The sequence below is a fragment of the Heterocephalus glaber genome, unplaced genomic scaffold (genome assembly GCF_053883595.1).
Source record: "Heterocephalus glaber isolate CG9 unplaced genomic scaffold, H.glaber_assembly_v1.0 deba00001666, whole genome shotgun sequence".
Lineage (NCBI taxonomy): Eukaryota > Metazoa > Chordata > Mammalia > Rodentia > Bathyergidae > Heterocephalus > Heterocephalus glaber.
In genome coordinates, this window is record NW_028258406.1 from 11,752,444 (window position 1) to 11,775,287 (window position 22,844).

At 36.0% G+C, this 22,844-nt stretch overlaps 1 protein-coding gene across 3 annotated transcripts in view; it reads right to left on the reverse strand.

The window, feature by feature from the left end:
* Positions 1-22,844, reverse strand: part of Vwa8 (von Willebrand factor A domain containing 8) — a 443,736-nt gene that overhangs the window by 213,342 nt on the left and 207,550 nt on the right. For all 3 annotated transcript variants that reach the window (XR_015445839.1, XM_004844253.3, XM_087197309.1), the window contains one exon: positions 3,592-3,668. Coding sequence is in view for 2 of the 3 variants with exons in the window: in XM_004844253.3 (XP_004844310.1) it covers positions 3,592-3,668 (77 nt within the window). In the remaining variant the exon portion in view is untranslated. The remainder of the gene's footprint in view (positions 1-3,591; positions 3,669-22,844) is intronic.

Sequence of the window (22,844 nt, forward strand, 5' to 3'; positions counted from 1 at the left end):
TAGCTTTAAAGGCATCCTAGGTGAAGTAAGGTATGCTACCTCTAATTCTCTGAACTTTAAAAAGCACCTTGAATATCATCTTGTTCTTGACTAATAAAAGATATTCAAATAAAGAGCAAAAAAAGATATTATAAATGACCCACCTGGTCTCCTTTTACCCAGAAGTAAAAAAACTAATACCCAAAGAAATACTGAAAAATAGACAGCTTCAGAAGGGTGGGGTGGCATATTCCTGTAATTCCAGCCACTCTGGGGACTGAGGCAGGAGGATGGAAAGTTCAAGGCAAGACCAGTTAACTTAGTGAGAACTTGTCTCAAAAAAAAAAAAAAAGGAGGGATGGTGATACAGCTCAGTAGCAGAGTACTTGTCAAGTGCAAAAGCCCTGTTTAATTCTCAGTACTGAGAAAATAAAATAGAATAAATAAGATAGCTTCAAATATATATATTATAAACTAAGGGTTAAAAATTAGTGATTTAGGCATTTATAACTGAAAGTTTAAAAAAGAATAGCCAGGGATTTAGTTCAGTGGTTCCACTGCCTGCCTCGCAAGCATAAGGACCTGAGTTTGATCCCTGGTACAAAAAAAAAAAAAAAAAAGAACAGTACATTAGGTCAAATAAGTAGATAGATAGATAGATAGATAGATAGATAGATAGATAGATAAATAAATAAATAAATGGAAGTGTATAATAAAGACAAAATCAGAAATTATTGAAATAGAAAACAAACTTGCCAGGGATTTAGCTCAATGGTTCCTCCACCTGCCTCACAAGCACAAGGTCCTGAGTTTGATCCCCGGTAACTTAACAAAAGAGAGGTTCAACAATGCCAAAAGTTGATCCTTTGAACAGTCAATAATATTAATAACTCCCTGGAAAAACTGATTCTGGAGATAGGTAGTCAATACCAGGAATAAAAATGGGGACAATAACCAGGGATAATGGTGCACATCCCAGCACTCTGGAAGGTGCAGGCAGGAGGATGGCAAGCCAAAACTAGATGGGCAACTTAGTGACTAGTCTGTCTCAAAATAAAAAAACACAAAGAGCTAGGGATGTGGCTCAGTACAAAGGCCCTGGGTTCAATCCCCAATACCACAAAAGGGGCACTCATCACCTTGCTCTGGGGATAAATCCACTTTTTTTTTTGAGACAGGGTGTTGCCATGCAATTCAGGCTGGCCTTAAACTCACTATGTAGCCCAGGCTGGCACTGAACTTTCAGCAATCTTCCTGCTTCAGCTTCTGAGTGCTGGGATTACAGACATGGGTCACCATACCCTGCTAAAATCCATTTTGCTATGGCATATTATCTGTTTTATATATGGTTGGGTTTGTTAATTTTGTATCCATGTCCATGGCAAATACTGAATTGTTATTTTCTTTGATTATGGAGTTATATTGATGAAAAATAACTTTTGTCTTTATCTAAAAGTGCCTATTTTTGCCCACATAAAGAGTACTTCTGCTGAATATACTACTTTATGCTAAATTTTTATTTATCATTTAGTACTTTAAAAGCAACTGTTTCATTGGATTGTGTTTTACATTAAATTCTAAATTTTCATAAGTCATTTTTTCAATGTTTCTCTATATGCAGCCTCTCTCTCTCTCTCTTCTTAGCTCTGGTTGTTTTAAAGATTTTTCTCTTTGTTTTCAATAATTTGATTATGATGTGCCAGTGATGGCTGTTTGTCTTGCTTTAGGCTCATTGAGCTTTCCAGATTGGTGACTTTATATTTTTCATCAAATTTTGGAACATTCCCACTATATTTCTTTTTTTTTTGGTACCGGGGATCGAACTTGGGACCTTGTGCTTGCAAGGCAGGCACCGGAACTCCCCACTATATTTCTTTAGATACTGTTTTCTCTTTTTTTTTTTTTTTTTTTTTGAGACTCCAATTGCTCCTAGATGAAGCTACTTTGCTTAGGGTTGTCATCTGTACTAAGAGTTTCTAATTATTCCCTCATTATGTTCATTTTCTGCCTTTAAATACTTGAATGTGCAAATTTAATGGCAAATGTTCTATAGTCCTAGCCTGCTAATTCTATCATTTTCATTTTTGAGTCTGTTTCTACTAATCACTTTTCCTTTCTCATATGTCTAGTAATTTTCGGTTGAAGGTTTGCCATTACTAATGGTGTTATTGACTATTGAGATTCTTCAGTCTTTCTTAGTTGAGTGTTGAGTTATGTTCAGGTAGCAGTAATTTATATTTGAATCACCTTGATTTTGTCAACATATTCCTCCTTGCCTACCCCCAAATCCATTGATTTTATTTTTAAAGTCATTTTTTATGACTTTGCAAAATAATGTAAATAACAACCATCATTGTTTATTCAAGGCTTATTGTTAAACTTTTAAAGCATGAGTATAGAGTAGCTTTTACTACAGGGATACATTAATCTTCTAAAGCATAAACTTTATGCGATTATCTTCTGAATACTAGAAGTGTTCTCAATCGTGTAGGAGCTCTGGTAGTTTTTCAGCCTACAGATCCCTGATGGTTATTCCTTTCCTAGTGTTTGGAATTTCATCCAATTTTATACATCTTTACAAGGGTAGGACTAATCTGGTACTGCTACTTTGTTACTAGAAGTATAAATCCCAATAAGGAGTTTTCACCATATCTCAACTTTCCTTTGGTCCTCTGATCCACTAACTGCCCTCTATGCTCCTACAATTCTCTCTCAAAAACTCACAATTTAACAAAACCCAAACCAGAGGCTGAATCTTATAATTCAATCCGATGCTCTTTCTACTGCACAATATATATATTTTTTAATTTCCAAGGATAAAACAATAATAAGTTAGTTTTAGGTTGCTAAATATCTGGTATATTTCTTGACATATATTGGTATATTTTCTGCTCTGTCTCCATGCCCCGCTCCCTGCCTTCACTTTTAAAGTCTAGTGGCTCTGTTGCTTAGATTTCATTTTCAAAAACATGCAACAGGTTCATGGATAAAGCTAAAAATTGTTTATTTTGAGAAAATTTATTTGCATGAAAGCTCTTCCTGAACCACCATTCTGACCATACAAAAGTAAATAATCCACAAAGTGTTTCAAGGAAGGTAAAGAGACACTAATAACATACTTTTACATGCTTGTCTTATACCTGAGATCCATATAGTTTTGCTGTTTCTCCCTGTGAGCTATTTTAGCTTTTTGTCAGGAGAACAGGCTTGCTTAAGTGCCACATATTTTTCTTCTAACTTAAGTTCCTCAATGTTGAGATCTACTCCTAGAATATAATGTTCATCACTCTCTGTCCACAAAATATCTATTAATTCATGTTTATAAAGTTATTACTCACTTTGAAAATAAACTTTGCATGCTCTTATTACCTTTTAAGGAGAAGAAAGATAAGAATAGTTGGAACAGAAATGAAACTGGTTTTAAAAATGAGCCTTTGAAGGGTTGGGGATTTAGCTCAGTGGGGCTGCGCCTGCCTCACAAGCGCAAGGTCCTGAGTTCGATCCCCGGTACCAAAAAAAAAACAGCCTTTGAGAAAGTATATTTAAATTGTATTAGGAGAAAGATGAATAATTAAATCAGATGTTAAGAACTGGTGGGTCTAATACTCTCACCTGTGCAGTTGGATATATTCTCGGGGTCTGTTGAGCAGTTGAAGGAATCTGTCAACAATCTTGTTTTTTCCTACACCCTGTAATTACACAGATAGCATTAAACAAAACAGACTTTTGTTTGGAGATAAGTTCCTGCAAAATCAGAAGAATGTTTTACTGAAACCTACTTTCTTGTGCTCGCTTCGGCAGCACATATACTAAAATTGTAACGAAACCTACTTTCTCAAAGTTATATTATTTTAGTTTGTTAATGGTACTGCTAAAAATAGCAGAAGCTCAATAGAGAAATAGTTATTATTACTGGTATCTATATTACGTACTCAATTATCTTAAAAAGAAAAGTATTCTAAAGCACCAAAGATGGAAATTTAAATCAATTAAATAAGTATTTATTGAGTGTTATGGAAGGCAGGAATCATGGCTGTTTTGGTCACTATATCCCCAGAGTTCAGCATAGTACCCGACACAAATAATGCATTCAATAAATATTTTTCAAATGAACGAATAATACAGGAAATTTGGAAAGTATTAGAAAATGGAATCAAATCCTAGTAAAATAAAATGATGATCATGTTAGTAGGAATACTGAATAATGGACTCTGTGCTGAGTTATGGCCTTGTAATAATAACTGCACAAATTTTGTGAATGATGCAATTTATTTCATCTACAAAAGATTCAAGATTATCAGAGCTGAATGTCAAACTGACAAATTCACTAAAGCAAGAATAATGTGTCATTTTCTCTCTAGGAATCTTTTCAATATCTAAATGGATTTCATCCAAAATAATCTCAAACTCAGCACAGAAGCACAAAGAAGGAAAATCACACTTTCACATTTGCATGTCAATAACAATATCTATGAAGCTTTAAATGGTACCCTGCAATAAACATAAAATTTTAAATAGATAAAATCAGATGAGTAAAATGTCTGTTAACTTTTCAACCCTGTTAAATTCAGTGATCCTAGACAAAAGCAAACATCATAAATGCATTATAATGTCAGAAATAGGAAGGAGTTTCTAAAAGCAATGAGTCATAAAAAGCTACTATCAGGGAGTTTCTGGTCTCCTTCCACCTCCAAAGTTGTTGGATCAGCCATACTTTTTCAAATGCACTGTTTAAGAGCTCCCAGTTCCCATAGATGTAGGATAAGATCCTAACTGCCAAGGAGCTTTTTCTATGTCTCTTTAAATGTTAGGGTCTCCAGAAATCCATTGCTCCAGACACTCTCTCTGGGTAATCTCACCCACTCCCATGACCAGAGTCCTCACATATGGCGCATACTTCTTTCCTAAGTTCTACATGAGATCCCCTATTCTTGTCAATTGAACTTCTGTACCAGATGTTCATACCAAACTCATTAGGCTCCCATCCAAACCTATTTGTTTCTTTTTTTAATCCCAATATAATAGTACTGTTATGTATCATGCTGCTGAATGATTTTTAAATATTTTTTATATTTTACTAGTATTTTTTCCATCCCCACCCCTGTAATTTCACTTAAATATCACTAGGATCTTTGTGGTCCCAATCTATAAAACTTTAATATTTTTCATCCTACTCATTCTTTCCTTTTCCTCCCTTCCTTTCTGTTTCCTTTCGTCTTCCTTCTCTTCCTCAGCTTCGTTCGTGTCTAATTCATCAACTGTATGAGCACCCAAGATAACAGTGCTGGAGTAGTGGTGCTAGACACATGGTAAATAAATAGGTAAAGGCCCTGACCATGCTCACATCTTACAGTCTAGTAGGAAACATCAGCAATTAAACAAATGTTACAGATGCCCATAGTGTGTGCCATCATCTGAGGCAATCAAGACGCCTAAAGATTTAGCCTAAGGCTGGAGGAGGGCCACCACAGAGTGATACTTAAATTGAAATGTCAAAGTATTAAGAAATACAGGGAAAAAGGACAGAGGGAAATGTTTCATATAAGAGAAGAGTGTGTGGAAAGACTTGTGGGAAAGGCCAAAGTAGTAAGAAAGCAGTAAGAAACAAGGCTAGAAAGGTAGGTAGGTCTAGCTCTGGCAAAGCCTTGGAAGCCAAGAGTTTGCACTCCTTCCTAAAAGCACAGAAAAACCACTGAATTAGAGCAGTAATAGGATCAGACTGTCAGTTTTGGAAAATCACTATGATGGAATGGCCTGACAAAGAGAAAAAAGTGATAGCAAAGAAAAGCAGTTTGTAAACTTCTTTAAAAATCCAAACTGTAGCCCGGCATGGTGGTCCACACCTGTAATCCCAGCACTCTGGGAGGGTAAAATAGGAGGACTGAAAGCTGGAGTTCAGCCTGGGGAACTTGGTGACTTACTGAGACCCTGCTTCAAAAGTCAGTAAGTAAGTGAATAAATACATAGGGTTTGGGGAATGTAGCTCAATGTGAAAGCCCTGGGATCATCCCTAGTACCACCAAAACAAAACAAAAAAACTCCACCAAGCATCTAGCAGTAGATGATAATGGCCTTCCAAGGGTTAGAGAAAAATGGATAGCCCTAAGGGATATTTAGGAAAAAGAACAAACAGGACTCAGTGATGGACTGGATGGAGGATGAGAAGATGAAGAAATTAGTTTCTATCGTGGGCCACAGGATGGTAGGTCATCATGTCATTTATTCAGAATGAATTAGAGGAGGAGAAATAAATTTGCTGGAGAGGGGAGGGAAGTGTAGTTTAAAAAGGAGAGTTTAATTTTGAACACGTTTACTTTTAAGTGCCTGCTTACCATATCTGCTCCTTCCTCTCTATTCATTATCTCATCCCTCAACTAGCTCATCCTCTCCTGGTCTCCTGGAAAGGTCTGATTTGATTTCCCACCTACAGCCTCACAAAAGGGCAATCCACAATTTGTTTAGTTATTTTTTCTAAATCACAGATCTCATCAGGTCACTTCCTACTTCATTTTAAGACGCTCTGATAGTTCCTTCAAGGAAATGCTGGAAGAATAATTTAGGAAGGAATTTCTGTAAATATCCTGGACAAAATGAAACAGTTACAGCAATTTGTTCCTTCCAATCACAGTTTTTGCCTAGAACAGAAAATCCTCAGGATTATTGTAATTGAATAAATACATAAATAATGTCTTATTTTTCCATAAAAATTATATATACTCACTTTTATCCCTGGGAAATTTAGAAAACAAAACATCACTCAATATGCAACTTCTAAGAAACCATCTGCTAATATTGTCTTTTTATTCCTATGATTACTTATCTTTTCTTTATTCTTTATATAAAATTTGTATCCTTTAAAAAAAATTAACACGAAATAAATTTTACATCATTATTAAATCTATAGAAGCTAAGATTTACTGAGTGAAAGTTTTAAAAAGAGAAAGAATGTGTGGAATAAGATATCCTAACAAACACCAATTATCTCATGAAAATGGCTCTTATTTTTATCACTACTGCTTAGTCCTGTTAAGTTCTTCACGAAAATATTTTGGAAAGAAGGATTTACAGAGGCAGAAGTCATAACACCCTTTGGGGGACAGGAAATAAATCCCACAGACTGGAATCAAACTGAGGGCAGAAATAGGCAGACTTTTAGTGTCTGTGAGAGAAAAGTTCTGGGACCATGACTTTAAGAACTCTGAAGGATTCTGGGACTCTTGTAGCTTTCTCAGCTTTGTTACTTTAATTATCCTGTCTCCTCAGAGAGGTTAGCAGTAAAATTGTTTACTGAAAAAGAACTTCTGGGCTTGTCTTCCTGGACAAGAAGAAAACACAGAATTTAAGAAGCACTACCTGTATTCTGTGAAGGAGAAAGAGAAGGGAATAGGGTCAGAGAAAAGGACTAATGAGGAATAGAAAGCAAACAAAGGACCATAAACCTAGGAAGGTGATTGGAGCTAAGAGTGATTGTTCTGGGACTTACATGTTGAAGGATTGGTGACTTGAAAGAATCTGACAACAGCAGATAAACTTGGAAGTTTGCTATTGCCAAGTCTCACTTATACTGATTCTATCAGCTGTCTCTAGAACAATTACTTTTGTACTTCCAAATCTGTGTTCATGACATTTCTTCTGACTAGAACAGCCTGTTATGGCTTGTATCTAGATGTACTCCCAAAGCCTTATGCGGTTATAGGTGGGACTTCGGGGAGTGATTGAATCATGGGTGTGTGATATTGGATTATGGGTGTGTGGCACTGAAATTAGTCCACTGATTTTAGCATAGTTCTGGCTGTGGATGATGGACTAACTGAAGAGGGAAGACATCCCCTGGGTGTGGGTGGCACCAACTAGTAAACTTGTAGCCTGGATGGAATAAAAAGGGGAAACAGAAGGAAGTCTCGCTACCTTCTGCGTGTTACACTATGAACTGGGCCATGCTGCCCTGCCTTGGTACCAGCCGACTATGGACTGAAACCTCTAAAACTATAAGCTAAAATAAACCTTTCCTCCTTTCACTTGTGGGTACTTTGTTCCAGCAATGAGAAAGTAACTAAGACACAGCCCAAACTTTCCTGTCCATTTGTCATCTTCCACTCATCCCTTTAGCTTTCAAAGATACTTTCACTTGCCTGTAGTGCTAACCTGACTTATCACTTTATCCTTTAACTCTCAGTTCCAGAATGTTTTCCTGTTTTGGGTTCCTAAAGCACTGCCTCTGCCCACAGAGTACTCTAGTAATAAGCCAGCTGTCTCTGCAAGCAGACCTGCCCTTTGAGAGTGCGATCACCCCCCTGTTTTAAGTCTCTCTTACCAGTAACTCACATATAACCTGCAGATAATAATTACTAAAATTTGAGGAAAAGTGAAGAAAAGTAAAACAAAATCATGTGATTTGCTCTTGCTAAAGTGGATAGAAATCTCTTCAAGGAATGTTTGAAGAAATTTCAGATCTTTTGTTTTGTGCAAACAAAAAGAAAGACAAGAAAATCATTTATGGAGCTCTCTGCTGCATGCATATAAATGCCCTTCAGTGAATTATCATTTGAATCCTCACACCAGCAATGTGAGTGGGAGGTAATAATGTGCCTGTTTGGGAGAGAAGCAAATTTAAGTTCTATAAAGTCAAGATTGCTGTACACAAGGGATTTTGAACACAAATTCACTCTGACTCAACAGATTGGGCTATATTTTATATTTCAAAATGCAAAATAGAAGTCAGGAGGTAGCTTCCCTGAACTAGTTTGCATGACAGTTTAAGTCATCTAGTTAAAGATCAGTCAATCCAAAGTTATAAAATCACCTACAGTAAATATTTAAGAACTTGCTGTGTAGAATTTAAAGGTCAAATGAACACAGAGGTGGTTAAACCAGATCTTTTCTTCTATAGTAATTTTTAAAACAGTCTCCAAGAGAGTGTTTGCAACTGTCAGTTCTCAGGTTTCCCTCAAGGTCTCTGAAACGTCATTAATTTGGGCTTTCCTTCCAGTTCCCCTCAATCCTTTAATAATTTTCACAAAGTTTGTTCAACTTACTTGGAGATGCTTTCTGCATAATGACTTAAGTTCCTTTTTAGAAAAGTTACTATATGAATGTTCTTAACAAATACCAACTATAATAAATAATAATAGAATAAATTAATATAACAGCAAACCAGGAAAAAAATGAATTCTGGTTGCTTTTTTTAATTTTAAATTTTCTATCAAATGTTAAACCTTCTACTTCTTTGCTTGAAATACCTGAAAGTACATTACACTAGGAGATAGGAGACTTGGACTATAATTTTTGCTTAGTCCCTCTTAGATGGAAACTTCTACTACCACATAAAGCTAGCCTTGCTCTTTTGAATAGGGAGAGGATAAACTGATCTCTTTAATACTGTCTTATAATAATATTCTTTGTTGTATAACAAAATGAAAGATTGAGGCTATATAATCATTGGCAATTTCTTAATTTCCAAGTTCTCAGAATGAATATACATTATTTATGTAATCAGAAAAACATATTAAAACTGAATAGTAAATAATCCTAAACATTCACAAATGGGTTCCCCATAATATAGACAACAAATAGTACCCCAAAGTTAGAGGAGAATATATATATTTTAAACACCTAGCTCTAAAATATATTTACTTATAAAGCTTCCTGTCAAATCTTAACTCTATTCTTCTTCATCACACAGAATAGTGAGATCTATATCCCTGCAATTTACCTTTGAAATACTGTGGGGCTATAAATGGCAATGATATAGGATAGTATGGTCGGCCATTAAGTACTACTAAACAGCCGTAACAAATACTGTGTGTTTGTGTATGGAGGGGATCAATGTGTGTGCAAGACAAAATACAAATTGAAAATAATTGTGAAAAACAAGATTCACTAAGAAATACCAGATAATCAAACTAAACTGGCACAGAGAATGTGGCAGAATGACAAAAATTTCCAGACTGTAACTCAGGCAAATTCACTAACCAAAGGGTTTGGGAAGAGACTGAAAAAGTAATATAAAAATGAATATCACTGTATTTCCTGAAACCTAGTACTTCATAGCCTTAGAACACCCAGGCTGGTGGAGCTATTACAAGCACAGCATATTTGGTTATCAAATACCCTGCTGCCACTGCCAGCTGGGAACATAGGCAAGAAAATTTCTGGACAAACTGTTCAGTCCCTCCACAGATATCAGAAAACTATGCTGGCATAAAAACATGATATATTTCTGATGTTATACTGTAGCAACCTGCCAGTGCTCAGTTGAAATTAATTAGCAAAATTCACATGTTCTTTAATTTTGGCAATAAAAAGTGCATAGTATTTCAATTTTAAATAATTCAACAAATATTTGCTAAGCCTCTATCCACAGAAAAATGAAGTCCCTGATCATAATAAACTTAAAATTAACAGAGGGAAAGAAATACAAGGAATTTATAATGACAATACTCATAGAGTCCAAGTGCTTGGCTGACATTATTTACTGATTTCCATAATGTATAACAGATTTTAAAAATCAAGTTCTATAAAATTAGGAAAAGAAAGTAGTTAATTCTGGCCTGAAAAAGTGGATATAGCTTAATTTCATTGTGAAAATAAATTATAAAATTAAATTGACTTAATGAAGCTTACTCTGACAAATATTTCCTCAATGGAAATTAATCAATATTGGTATAACTCAGAATGAAATATTTATATTTGTGAAAATGGGTCAGTTTTTCTCAGGTTAAAGATAACAGGTGAGACTACTTTGGCAGTCACATCCGCTAAATTCAATGATCAGGCATTGTTTGGAAGCTGACTGGAACAAGCTAACTATAAAATAACACTTAAGAGATAACTGAGGAAAACTAAAAACAGATGGGATATCAGATTATATTAAGGGGTTACTGCTAATATTTAGGTGTAATAATTAAATTGTAGCTATGTTATGTGAATACTGAGATACTAAGAAGAAAAATAAATTATAAGATGACATACAAAAAAGTGTTGGGAATGGATAAAACAAGATGGTCAAACTGCTGTTAATTGTTGCAGGTGGTAGCTGAGTGCAAAGGAGTTCACTATATGCTTCTTATAGAATATTTAAAATTTTTCCATAAAAGAGAAATTTTCAACATTCTTCACATTGTATAGAAAGAAAGCATAGTCTACTATGGCCTCTTATAATTACTCCAGCAAAGCTATTAACTATATTCTTCTTTGATATTATTATAAGAATTAACATGGTATGCTAAAAAAAATAGCATAAGCGATGAAGATATCACCCCAAGTCAGAGCCATTGACTAGCTATGTGACTTAAGGCAAAAATTTTAACCTTTTAAACTTGTCTGATTATTGGTAAATGTAGAAAATAAAAATTTCTCAGAGAATTGTTGAACTAAGTGAAGTAACATAAAAGTACACTGGAAACTGTAAAATCTACTAATATCACTATTTTTAGTCCTTGCTCATAGGAAACATAATTTAATTATACATGAAATAAATACATATCACAATTTTCAAAGAAAATTAAATCAAAATAGTGAGAAAATTCTAGAAAAGTTCAGAGGATGATAAAATTTTATTTATTTTTGCCCCTTCCCCTGACCTCCCTTCAACCCCTCCATCCCTGCCTATTTACAGAGACTTTGTTTCCATTTTTTCATTTGCTCATATTAACTCCATTCCCTTCTTTCCTTTCCCCTACCCCTCCAACATCCCCTTCCCCTTGCCCCTTTTCTTCCTATTTCACATTACCTATTATACCTTTCAGTCCTTATTTACACTTTCAGTTAATCACACTAGAGAAACTACTCAGTATTTACACGTGTGTCCTATTTATTTCACTTAAGAGTAGCACCTCAATGTGCATCCATTTAGCTATAAACGTCTCTAATTTCTCATTTTTTACGGCTGAGTAGTACTCTATTTTACAGATAATAATATATTATTTGAGCAAGATGGAAGAAGATAGGTTTCATAGGGAAAAAATCATGTGAGCTTTTGAATTGGCAGGATTTTCACAGGCAAGGGTCAGGGGAAGAGGCACCATATGAAGAACATAACTTAAAAAAATGGCTAGTGGGACAGAAGGGCATGGTACAGTCAGGAAATTTTGGAGACTATCCCTTGGAAGAACTGGAATTGTAGAAGGAATTTAGAGGGATAGAGATGACATCCTGTAAGAAAATCAGTCACAACTGGCTTTTTATTTAATAAGGAAAATGTACTCAGTATATAAGAATTTTGGCCAAGTCAAAAAATATACAACACAGGGAGAACATAAGTATAAAAATGTTAGAAACCATTATTTGGAAAAATAATACATAAAACTGGCATTGCATAAAAAATTGACAAGCCCTAGCAAGTGATTTTCATTAACCAGACTCATGTAGAAGTGACAGTGAATAATCAGTTGTGCCTCATTAAAATGTGATGACTTTAGCGCAGAGGAAGGTGATTAGGGGCCACGGTAACAAAGCTCCCAGCACAGAGGAGGTGAGCCATGAGGGCACCAAAAGCACCCCCAGCTCATCGAAATGAGAAGACACATAAACAAGTCTCAAAAACAGACTTCTAGATCACCTACAACAACCCCAAAGGGAAATGAGATGGAACACTCTGCTAGTCAAACACCTGGATTCCCTGAACTGGCAAAAAAAGAGGATCTGGAAAAAATGAAATCAAATAATTTCTCAGATAACAGCAGAGATTGTGCTCATAGTGAAAGACATCATTAATAAATCTAGAGAGGAGCTGAGGAACATGGTGGAATCCTAACATAGGAAGCAAATGGAATCCATAAAACAGATGCAAACAGATTTGCAGATTTCAATGGAAAAAACTCCATTGAAAGTCTACACAGCAGAAGGAGCCAATGTGAGGAAAAAATTTCAGACATAGAAGGTAAGATTGCAATTAGTGACCAGGAAAAGAAAAATTGCTTTAAAATTGTAAGGGAACACGAGAAATCAATCCAGCAGCTGTTAGATGACGCAAAGAAGAATAACATAAGAGAGACTGGAGTCAATGAAGAAACAGGAGAGAGTGCAGATGACATAAAATAACTGTTCACAGAAGAAATGGCAGAAAACGTCTAAAGCAGGGTAAAAGAACTTGACATACAGATAAATGAGGCATATAGGACTCCAACTAGCCTTGATAAAAAAAAAATCTACACGAAGGCATATAATTGTTAAGATAACAGAAACCAAACAGAAGAACAAAGTTCTAAAAGCAGTTAGAAAAAAGAAACAAATCACATATGAAGGAAAGTCCATCAAAATTACAGCAGCCTTCTCAATGCAAACCCTCAAGTCAAGAAGAGCTTGGAGTGATGGATTTCAAGCTCAAAAGGAAAACAGCCTCCAACCCAGACTAATGTACCCTACAAAACTGTCTTTCAAAATTGATGGAGAAATAAGATACTTTCATGACAAAGAGCACCTTAGGAACTTCATGAATACCAAACCAGCACTCCAAAAAATTTTAGACAATATCCTAGGAACAGACATTGAGGATCACAACCCCAGGAAGCAAAGCAGAATGAACCCATCAGAAATGACAATAAATTAAATGTAAAGAGGAGAATCCAACAAAAAGAAAAAGTCATGATACTGATAAGTCAATACGTATAAATTGTAACAATCAATATGAATGGTCTCAATTCACCAATCAAAAGAAATAGACTGGCAGAATGGGTCAAGAAGGAAGATCCAACAATATGGTGCATATAAGAAATACACTTAACTCAAAAAAAACTTATAGCCTGAAAGTTAGAGTGGAAAACAATACTCCATGCAACAGGAACCCCCCAAAAAGCAGGAGTACCTATTCACTTTGCAGACCAAATGGATGTCAAACCAATACTGATTAAGAGAGACAAAGAAGGACACTACATCCTTGTAAAGGGAACAATCCAACCGGAAGAGATGACAATCATAAATATCTATGCACCAAACACTAGTGAGCCCACCTATATAAAACAAAAACTAACAGACATGAAAAATCAAATAAGCACTAAGACAATAGTAGTGGGGGACCGCAATACCCCACTGTCACAAATAGATAGATCAACTAGACAAAAAATAAGCAATGAAATACTAGAACTCAATCAAACTCTTGAACAAATGAACGTAACAGATGTTTACACAGTGTTCCACCCCAGAAAATTAGAATACACATTCTTTTCAACTGTGCATGGGTCATTCTCCAAAACAGACCACATACTTGCTCATAGAACATGTTTAAGTAAGTGCAAAGGAACTGAAGTTATCCCATGTATATTATCAAACCATAGTGGGACGAAATTGGAGATCAATAGCAAAAGAAATGGCAAAAATTTCATAAACACGTGGAAATTGAACAACACACTTCTGAATAACCAATGGGTCACAGAGGAAATTAAAGAAGAAATTGGACAGTTCCTACAATTAAATGACAATGACAGTACAACATAACAGAATCTATGGGACACAATGAAAGTAGTCTTACGAGGGAAACTCATAGCAGTGAATACTTATATGAGGAATACAGAGCAAGCCCAATTAAATAACCTGATGCTGAACCTCAAGCTTCTAGATAAAGAAGAGCAGGACAAACCCAAAGCTCATACAAGAGAAGAAATTATAAAGATCACAGCAGAAATCAATTCAATGGAGATGAAGAGAATGATACAAAAAAATTAATGAAGCCAAGAGTTGGTTCTTTGAAAGAATAAACAAAATCGACAAATTAGGCAATCTTATCAAAAAAAGGAAAGAAAAGGCCCAAATCCATGCAATTAGGAATGAAAAGAGTGAAATTACAACAGACCCAGCAGAAATCCAGAGGATCATCAATACCTACTTTAAGAAACTATATGCCTATAAGATGGAAAACACTGAGGAAATGGACAGATTCCTAGATACATATGAATTACCAAAGTTAAATGAAGAAGACCTAAAAATTCTAAACAACCCAATATCAATCAATGAAATTGAAAACATAATTTAAAACTTATCAACTAAGAAAAGCCCAGCTCCTCATGGCTTCACAGCTGAATTCTACAAGACATTTAGAGAGGAACTACTGCTACTACTGCTTAAACTCTTCAGTGAAATTGAAAGGGAAGCAATACTCCCAAATTCATTCCTGGAAGCAAGCACCACCTTGATCCCCAAAGCAGAGAAAGACCCAACTGAAAAAGAGAACTATAGGCCAATCTCATTAATGAACAGATTCAAAAATCCTTAATAAACTGGGAAATAGAATGCAGAAGATCATCAAGAAGATCATACACCCTAACCAAGTGGGATTCATCCCAGGGATGCAGGGATGGTTCAATATACGAAAATCAATCAACGTAATACACTATATCAATAGAGCCAAGGACAAAAACCATATGATTATCTCCATAGATGCAGAAAAAGCATTTGACAAAATCCAACATGCATTTATGATAAAAACCATACAAAAAATTGGAATAGATGGTCTCTACCTCAAACTGATAAAAGCCAATCTATGAAAAACCAACAGCCAATATCATACTAAATGGTCAAAAAATGAAACCCTTCACACTAAAATCAGGAACAAGACAAGGATGTCCACTATCATCACTCCTGTTCATCATAATTTTGGAAACATTAGCCATGGCAATTAGACAAGAGACAGAAATAAAAGGAATTAAGATAGGAAATGAAGAAGTCAAACTGTCTTTATTTGCAGATGACATGATACTCTATATAGAAGACCCCAAGAATGCCACCAAAAGTCTTCTAGACTTAATAACCAAATTCAGTAAAGTAGTAGGAGCCGGTCCCAGCACCGGGAAGGAAGCTCCCCAGCTGCCATCCCAAGCTCCTAGGGCAGAGAAGCTAAGCCACTCACAGCACCCAGAAGGAAGCTCCCCCACCACCATCCCAAGGTCCTAGGGCAGAGAAGCTGAGCTGGTCCCAGCACCTGAAAGGAAGCTCCCCTGCCACCATCCCACACTCGTAGGGCAGAGAAGCTGAGCCAGTCCCAGCACCCAGAAGGAAGCTCCCCCCTGCCATCCCAAGCTCCTAGGGCAGAGAAGCTGAGCTGCACGGGCACCAGAAGCACACCCCCACCATCACTGTGGAAATGAGAAGACACGTAAACAATCCTCAAAAACAGACTTCTGGATCACCTACAGCAACCCCAAAGGGAAACAAGATGGAATAATCTGATACTCAACCACCTGGACTCTCTGAACTGGCAAATTCAGTAAAGTAGCTGGATACAAGGTCAACACACAAAAATCAATAGCTTTCTACTACACGAACAACAGACTCACTGAGAGAGAATTAGGGCAAACAATTCCTTTCACAATAGCATCCAAGAAAACTGAAATACTTAGGAATCAGCCTAACAAAAGAAATCAAAGACCTCTTCTCTGAAAACTATGGCACTCTGAAAAGAGAGACTGAAGATGCTTTCAGAAAATGGAAAGACATCCCTTGCTCCTGGGTAGGAAGGATCAACATAGTAAAAATGGCCAAACTTCCAAAACTGCTATATAGATTTAATACAATTCCAATTCAAATTCCAGCAGCATACTTCATGGACCTTGAGAAAGCAATCCAAAAATTCATTTGGAACAAGAGACCCAGAATGGCAAAAGCAATTCTAGGTAACACAGACATGGCAGGGGATATCACAACTCCCAACTTGAAACTATACTACAAGGCTACTGTGATAAAAGCAGCATGGTACTGGCAAAGAAACAGACCCGAGGACCAGTGGAACAGGTTAGAAGATGCAGAAACAATGCCAGGCACACTCAGCCCTCTCATCTTTGACAAAGGAGCCAAACACCCTCACTGGAGGAAAGACAGCCTCTTTAATAAATGGTGCTGGAGAAATTGGGTTTCAACTTGCCAAAGACTAAAACTAGACCTATATCTCTCACCATCCACTAAACTGAAATCAAAATGGATTAAAGATCAAAATGAATTAAAGATCAAAATGTAAAAACCGAAATGCTGAACTGGCTGGAAGAGAGGTTAGGTAGAACTCTTGAAGACACTTGGGTAGGAAAAGACTTCATGAACAAAACCTCAGTTTCCCATGAACTAGCACAATCAACAAGTGGGATCTCTTCTTACTAAAAAGCTTCTGCACAGAAAGAGAAACCACCACCACTGTGAAGAGACAATCCACAATTTGGAAAAAATTTCCACCATTGGTCCCTCAGACAAAGGTCTACTATCTCAAATCTATAAAGAACTTATAAAGATCAGACCTCTCAAATTTAAAGACCCAATCCAAAAATGGGCATCTGAAATGAACAGACATTTCTCACACAAAGAAGTAGAAATAGGAAATAAATACATGAAAAAATGTTCAACATCACTGGTCATTTGAGAGATGCAAATGAAAACAAAGCCAAGATTCCACCTCACACCAGAAAGAATGGCTGCTATCATGAAATCAACCAATAACAAATGCTGGCAGGGCTGTGGGGAAAGAGGAACCCTGCTCCACTGCTGGTGGGAGTGTAGACTGGTGCAGCCACTGTGGAAATCAGTATTGAGATACTTCAAAGAACTAGCATTGGAACTCCCATTTGACCCAGTTATTCCCCTGCTGGGGATCTTCCCCATAGAATTAAAAGAATCATACCACAGTGATACATGTACACCCATGTTCATAGCAGGACAATTTGTAATAGCTAAAACTTGGAAACAGCTGAAATGCCCATCAACTGGAGATTGGATAAAGAAAATGTGGGTTTGTTTTTTTTTTATAAAATGGTTCACTACTCAGCCATAAAAAATGTGAAATTAGAGACATTTATTGCTAAATGGATGCAACTTGAGGTGATACTCTTAAGTGAAATAAACAGGACACATGTGTAAATAATGAACAGCTTTCTCGTGTGAGAAACTGAAAGTGTAAATAAGGACTAAAAGGTACAATAGATAATGTGAAATAGGAAGACAAGTGGTAAAGGGGAAGGGGAAGCGGGAGGGGTAGGGAAAAGGAAAGAAGGGAATGGAATTAATATGAGAAAATGAAAAAAAGGAAACTCTTTGTAAATAGGAAGGGATGGAGGGGTTGCAGGGAGGGCAGGGGAAGGTGGAAAAATTAAGAACCAAGAGAGTATGTAAAAGTGCAAATTTCCAATGATGAATGTCATACTGTATACATAAAATGTACCAATAAAAGGATATAAAAAAAGATCCTGGAAAGTAGAATGCAGAAGATCATCAAGAAGATCATACACCCTAATCAAATGGGATTCATCCCAGGGATGCAGAGATGGTTCAACATATGCAAATCAATCAATGTAATACACTATATCAATAGAGCCAAGGACAAAAACCATATGATTATCTCCATAGACGCAGAAAAAGCATTTGACAAAATCCAACATGCATTTATGATAAAAACCATACAAAAAATTCGAACAGATGGTCTCTACCTCAAACTGATAAAAGCCATCTATGAAAAACCAACAGCCAATATCATACTAAATGGTCAAAAAATGAAACCTTTCATACTGAAATCAGGAACAAGACAAGGATGTCCACTATCACCACTCCTGTTCAATATAGTTTTGGAAACATTAGCCACAGCAATTAGACAAGAGAATGAAATAAAAGGAATAAAGATAGGAAATAAAGAAGTCAAATTGTCTTTATTTGCAGATGACATGATACTCTATGTAGAGGACCCCAAGAATGCCACCAAAAGTTTTCTAGACTTATTAATCAAATTCAGTAGAGTAGATGAATACAAGGTCAACACAAAAAAATTACAGCTTTCTTCTACACGAACAACAGACCCATTGAGAGAGAATTAGGGCAAACAATTCCTTTCACAGTAGCATCCAAAAAACTGAAATACCTAGGAATTGACCTAACAAAAGAAATCAAAGACACTCTGAAAAGAGAGATTGAAGATGATATCAGAAAATGGAAAGACATCCCTTGCTCCTGGGTAGGAAGGATCAACATAGTGAAAATGGCCATACTTCCAAAACTGCTGTATAGATTTAATACAATTCCAATTCAAATTCCAGCAGCATACTTCATGGACCTTGAGAAAACAATCCAAAATTCATTTGGAACCAGAAGAGACCCAGAATAGTAAAAGCTATTCTAGGTAACACAGATATGGAAGGGGGTATCACAATCTCCAACTTGAAACTGTACTATAAAGCTACTGTGATAAAAAACAGCACGGTGCTGGCAAAGAAACATACCTGAAGACCAGTGGAACAGATTAGAAGATGCAGAAACAACTCCAGACACACTCAGCCCTTTCATCTTTGACAAAGTAGCCAAACACCCTCACTGGAGAAAAGATAGCCTCTTTAATAAATGGTGCTGGAGAAATTGGGTTTCAAGCCAAAGACTAAAACTAGACCTTTATCTCTCACCATGCACTAAACTAAAATCAAAATGGATTAAACATCTAAATATTAAAATAGAAATACTGAATCAGCTGGAACAGGGGTTAGGTAGAACTCTTGAAGACATTGGGGTAGGAAAAGAATTTATGAACAAACGTTCAGTTGCCAGTGAACTAGCACAATCAACAAGTGGGATCTCTACTTCTTTAAAAGCTTCTGCACAGCAAGAGAATCCACCAGCAGTGTGAAGAGACAACCCACAATGTCGGAAAAAATCTTCACATGCTCTTCCTCAGACAAAGGTCTACTATCTCGAATCTATAAAGAACTTAAAAAAAATCACACCTCCCAAATTTAAAGACCCAATCCAAAAATGGGCATCTGAAATGAACAGACATTTCTCAGAAAAAGAAGTAGAAATAGCAAATAAACATATGAAAAAATGTTTTAACATCACTGGTCATTCAAGAGATGCAAATGAAAACAAGCTGAGATTCCACCTCACCCCAGAAAGAATGGCTGCTATCATGAAATCAACCAATAATAAATGCTGAAGGGGCTGTGGGGAAAAAGGAACCCTGCTTCACTGCTGGTGGCAGTGTAGTCTGGTGCAACTACTGTGGAAATCAGCATGGAGCTACCTCAAAGAACTAGGCCTAGAAGTCCTATTTGACCCAGCTATTCCCCTGCTGGGTATCTTCCCCAAAGAGTTAAAAGAATCATACCACAGTGATATATGTGCACCCATGTTCATAGCAGCACAATTTTTAATAGCTAAAACTTGGAAGCAGCCCAAATACTCATCAACTGGAGATTGGATAAAGAAAATGGTTTTCTTTAATATATATAAAATGGAGTACTACTCAGCCATAACAAATGAGAAATTAGAGACATTTATAGCTAAATGGATGCACATTGAAGTGATATTCTTAAGTGAAATAAATAGGATACACATGTGTAAATACCAAAGTATTTAGTGTGAGAAACTGAAAGTGTAAATATGCACTAAAATGTATAATAGATAATGTGAAATAGGAAGAAAAGGGGCAAAGGGGAAGGGGAAGTGGGAGGGGTAGGGGAAAGGAAAGAAGGGAATGGAATTAATATGAGAAAATAGAAAAATGGAAACAAAGTCTTTGTAAATAGGGAGGAATGGAGGGGTTGAAGGGAGAGCAGGGGAAGGGGGAAAAATAAGAATCAAGAGATATTATGGAAAGGTGCAAATTTCCAATGATGAATGTCATTATATTGCCTACCTAAAATGTTCCAATAATATAAAATTAAAAATAAATAAAAATGTGATTTGCTGTGAAATTTTATCTCAAACCAGAACCAAGTGATATTATTATATGTAGTTGATTAAGTTTCCACTTGTAAAAACAAAGCTATGTAGAATTTCAAGATAATTTTTACACAAAGATTCCTAATCATTCTGGAACATCACACTACAAAAAAAAAATTTTCCTTCAAAAATCTAATAAAATGTAACTGCTTCTCCAAACTTAAGCATTTTTCTGCAAAATAAAGTTTATTCTTATAAACTTTTTAAACAAAAAATAATGATATACATATAAGCTGATTCTATAACCCTGAACTGTCACAATAAATATTTTGTGTATCAAATGGAATATGGCTTTAAAAATCAAAAGAAAAGCAGGTATGAAAAGATGAGGAAGGCAGGAAGCTTTTTCTTGAGCTAGAGCTGGGATTTAAAAAAATCATTGGCTAGAAAATAAATAGCCATCTCTCTTTTTGTTATCGGAAGATCATGTAATAATAATAATAATAATAATAATAATAATAATAATACCATCAAGGAACTCCTAATTGTACAAAGTTGCCTGTAATGTTATATTGGGTAGAGGAGGAATGGAGGGGTTGAAGGGAGGGCTGGGCAAGGGTGAAAAATAAGAACCAAGAGAGACTATGTAAAGGTGCAAATTTCCAATGATGAATGTCATTATATTGTATACCTAAAATGTACCAATGATTAGAATGAATAATCGATAATGCAAAATAGGAAGAAAAGGTCCAAAAGGATAGGGGTAGTGGGAGGGGCAGGGGAAAGGAAAGAAGGGAAAGGAAAAATGATGAGAAATGGAAAAAATGGAAATAAAGTCTTTGTAAATAGGGAAGGGTGGAGGGCATGAAGGGAGGGCTAGGAATGGGGAAAAAATAAGAACCAAGATGCATTATGTAAAGGTACAATTCCCAGTGAGAAATGTAATTGTGTTGTATACCTAAAATGTACCAATAAAAGAATTTAACAACAACAAAAAAAGTTACATTGGGTAGAAAATAATGCATGTGACAGCATATTACAGTGCTCCTACAATATGTAGCATTAAACCCTAAGTGACCATCAAACATGTAATTTGAGGGTACTCATCCTATTTGTTGAAAGGCAACACTTCTGCTTCTTATTGGAAAGACTATGTGCTTTACCCACACAGAAAACAGAAAGGATAAACAAATTTATTTCATTTCACCAAAATAAGATACAAACTATTTTTATTTTGCTATGATAAGGAGTATTTATTGGACTGTTTTTAGCTTTGCGACAGATGTGAAATCTTGGCCACTACAATAGATTCTTTAAAAAGATAATATTATCTACAGTGAAAAGGTAGGATTGGGCTTAATAAAGATGACAAGCCCTGTGATACTTCAAAATATCTACTGCTTTTAATTTCCCCATTTGTAAAAGTTGCCACTGATAACAGCAATCTTGTGAAAGATCTCTAGTTATGATTTCAGGTTGAACAATTTGTTTCATGGACTTCAGTCAAGTTCTAGTTTGTAAACAGAAAGCTCTATAGGCTGTATGTATCTATAGACAGTTTGCATTAAGAGCCTTCATTACATTTTATCATATAATTATGCCAATTCACTCTGGGTTTCTCCCTAAAGCTTCACTTCTGATTGACTTTTTTTTTTGAGTCAGCATCACTTAATGCTTTAGAAAGAGAAGAAGAAGCTTGATCAATTGCTATAAATGGCTTCACATAGTTTCAAAGTAAATCATGTGAATAAAACAGGCTATTCCCCAGATGGCGGTCACTTGCCATTTTCCAACATAGGCACAGCACCCCACCAGAGCTGAGAGTGAACAGTCTTCAACCTGCTATCTATACCTTTACTTGCTTGTCCTTTTCTTTCTTTACTGTTATGTTTCCATAAAATATTAAAGGTTAAAAAAAACACTGATCAATGAAACACGGCATTTTCAAAGCTTTTGAAAAGAGACCAGAATTACTATGACTGAAAAAGCACACAATTCTGAAAAAAAGAACTCTTCTAGATGGTCAGGATCCACAAGACACAATCTCCACACTAGTCCTTAGCAAAGCACAGCTCAGTAGGGCACTTGCTGTGCATTTGCCAAGGAACACTACAGGTGGCTATGTATTCCCTCATACTCTAATAGGCTTGCTCAGTTCTAAACACAGACCTTTGTTGTTGAAACAAGTTCGAAAGAAACTGAAGTTGGCTAAGATTTTAACCAGCCATATTGGTTTAATTTCACTCCTTGAC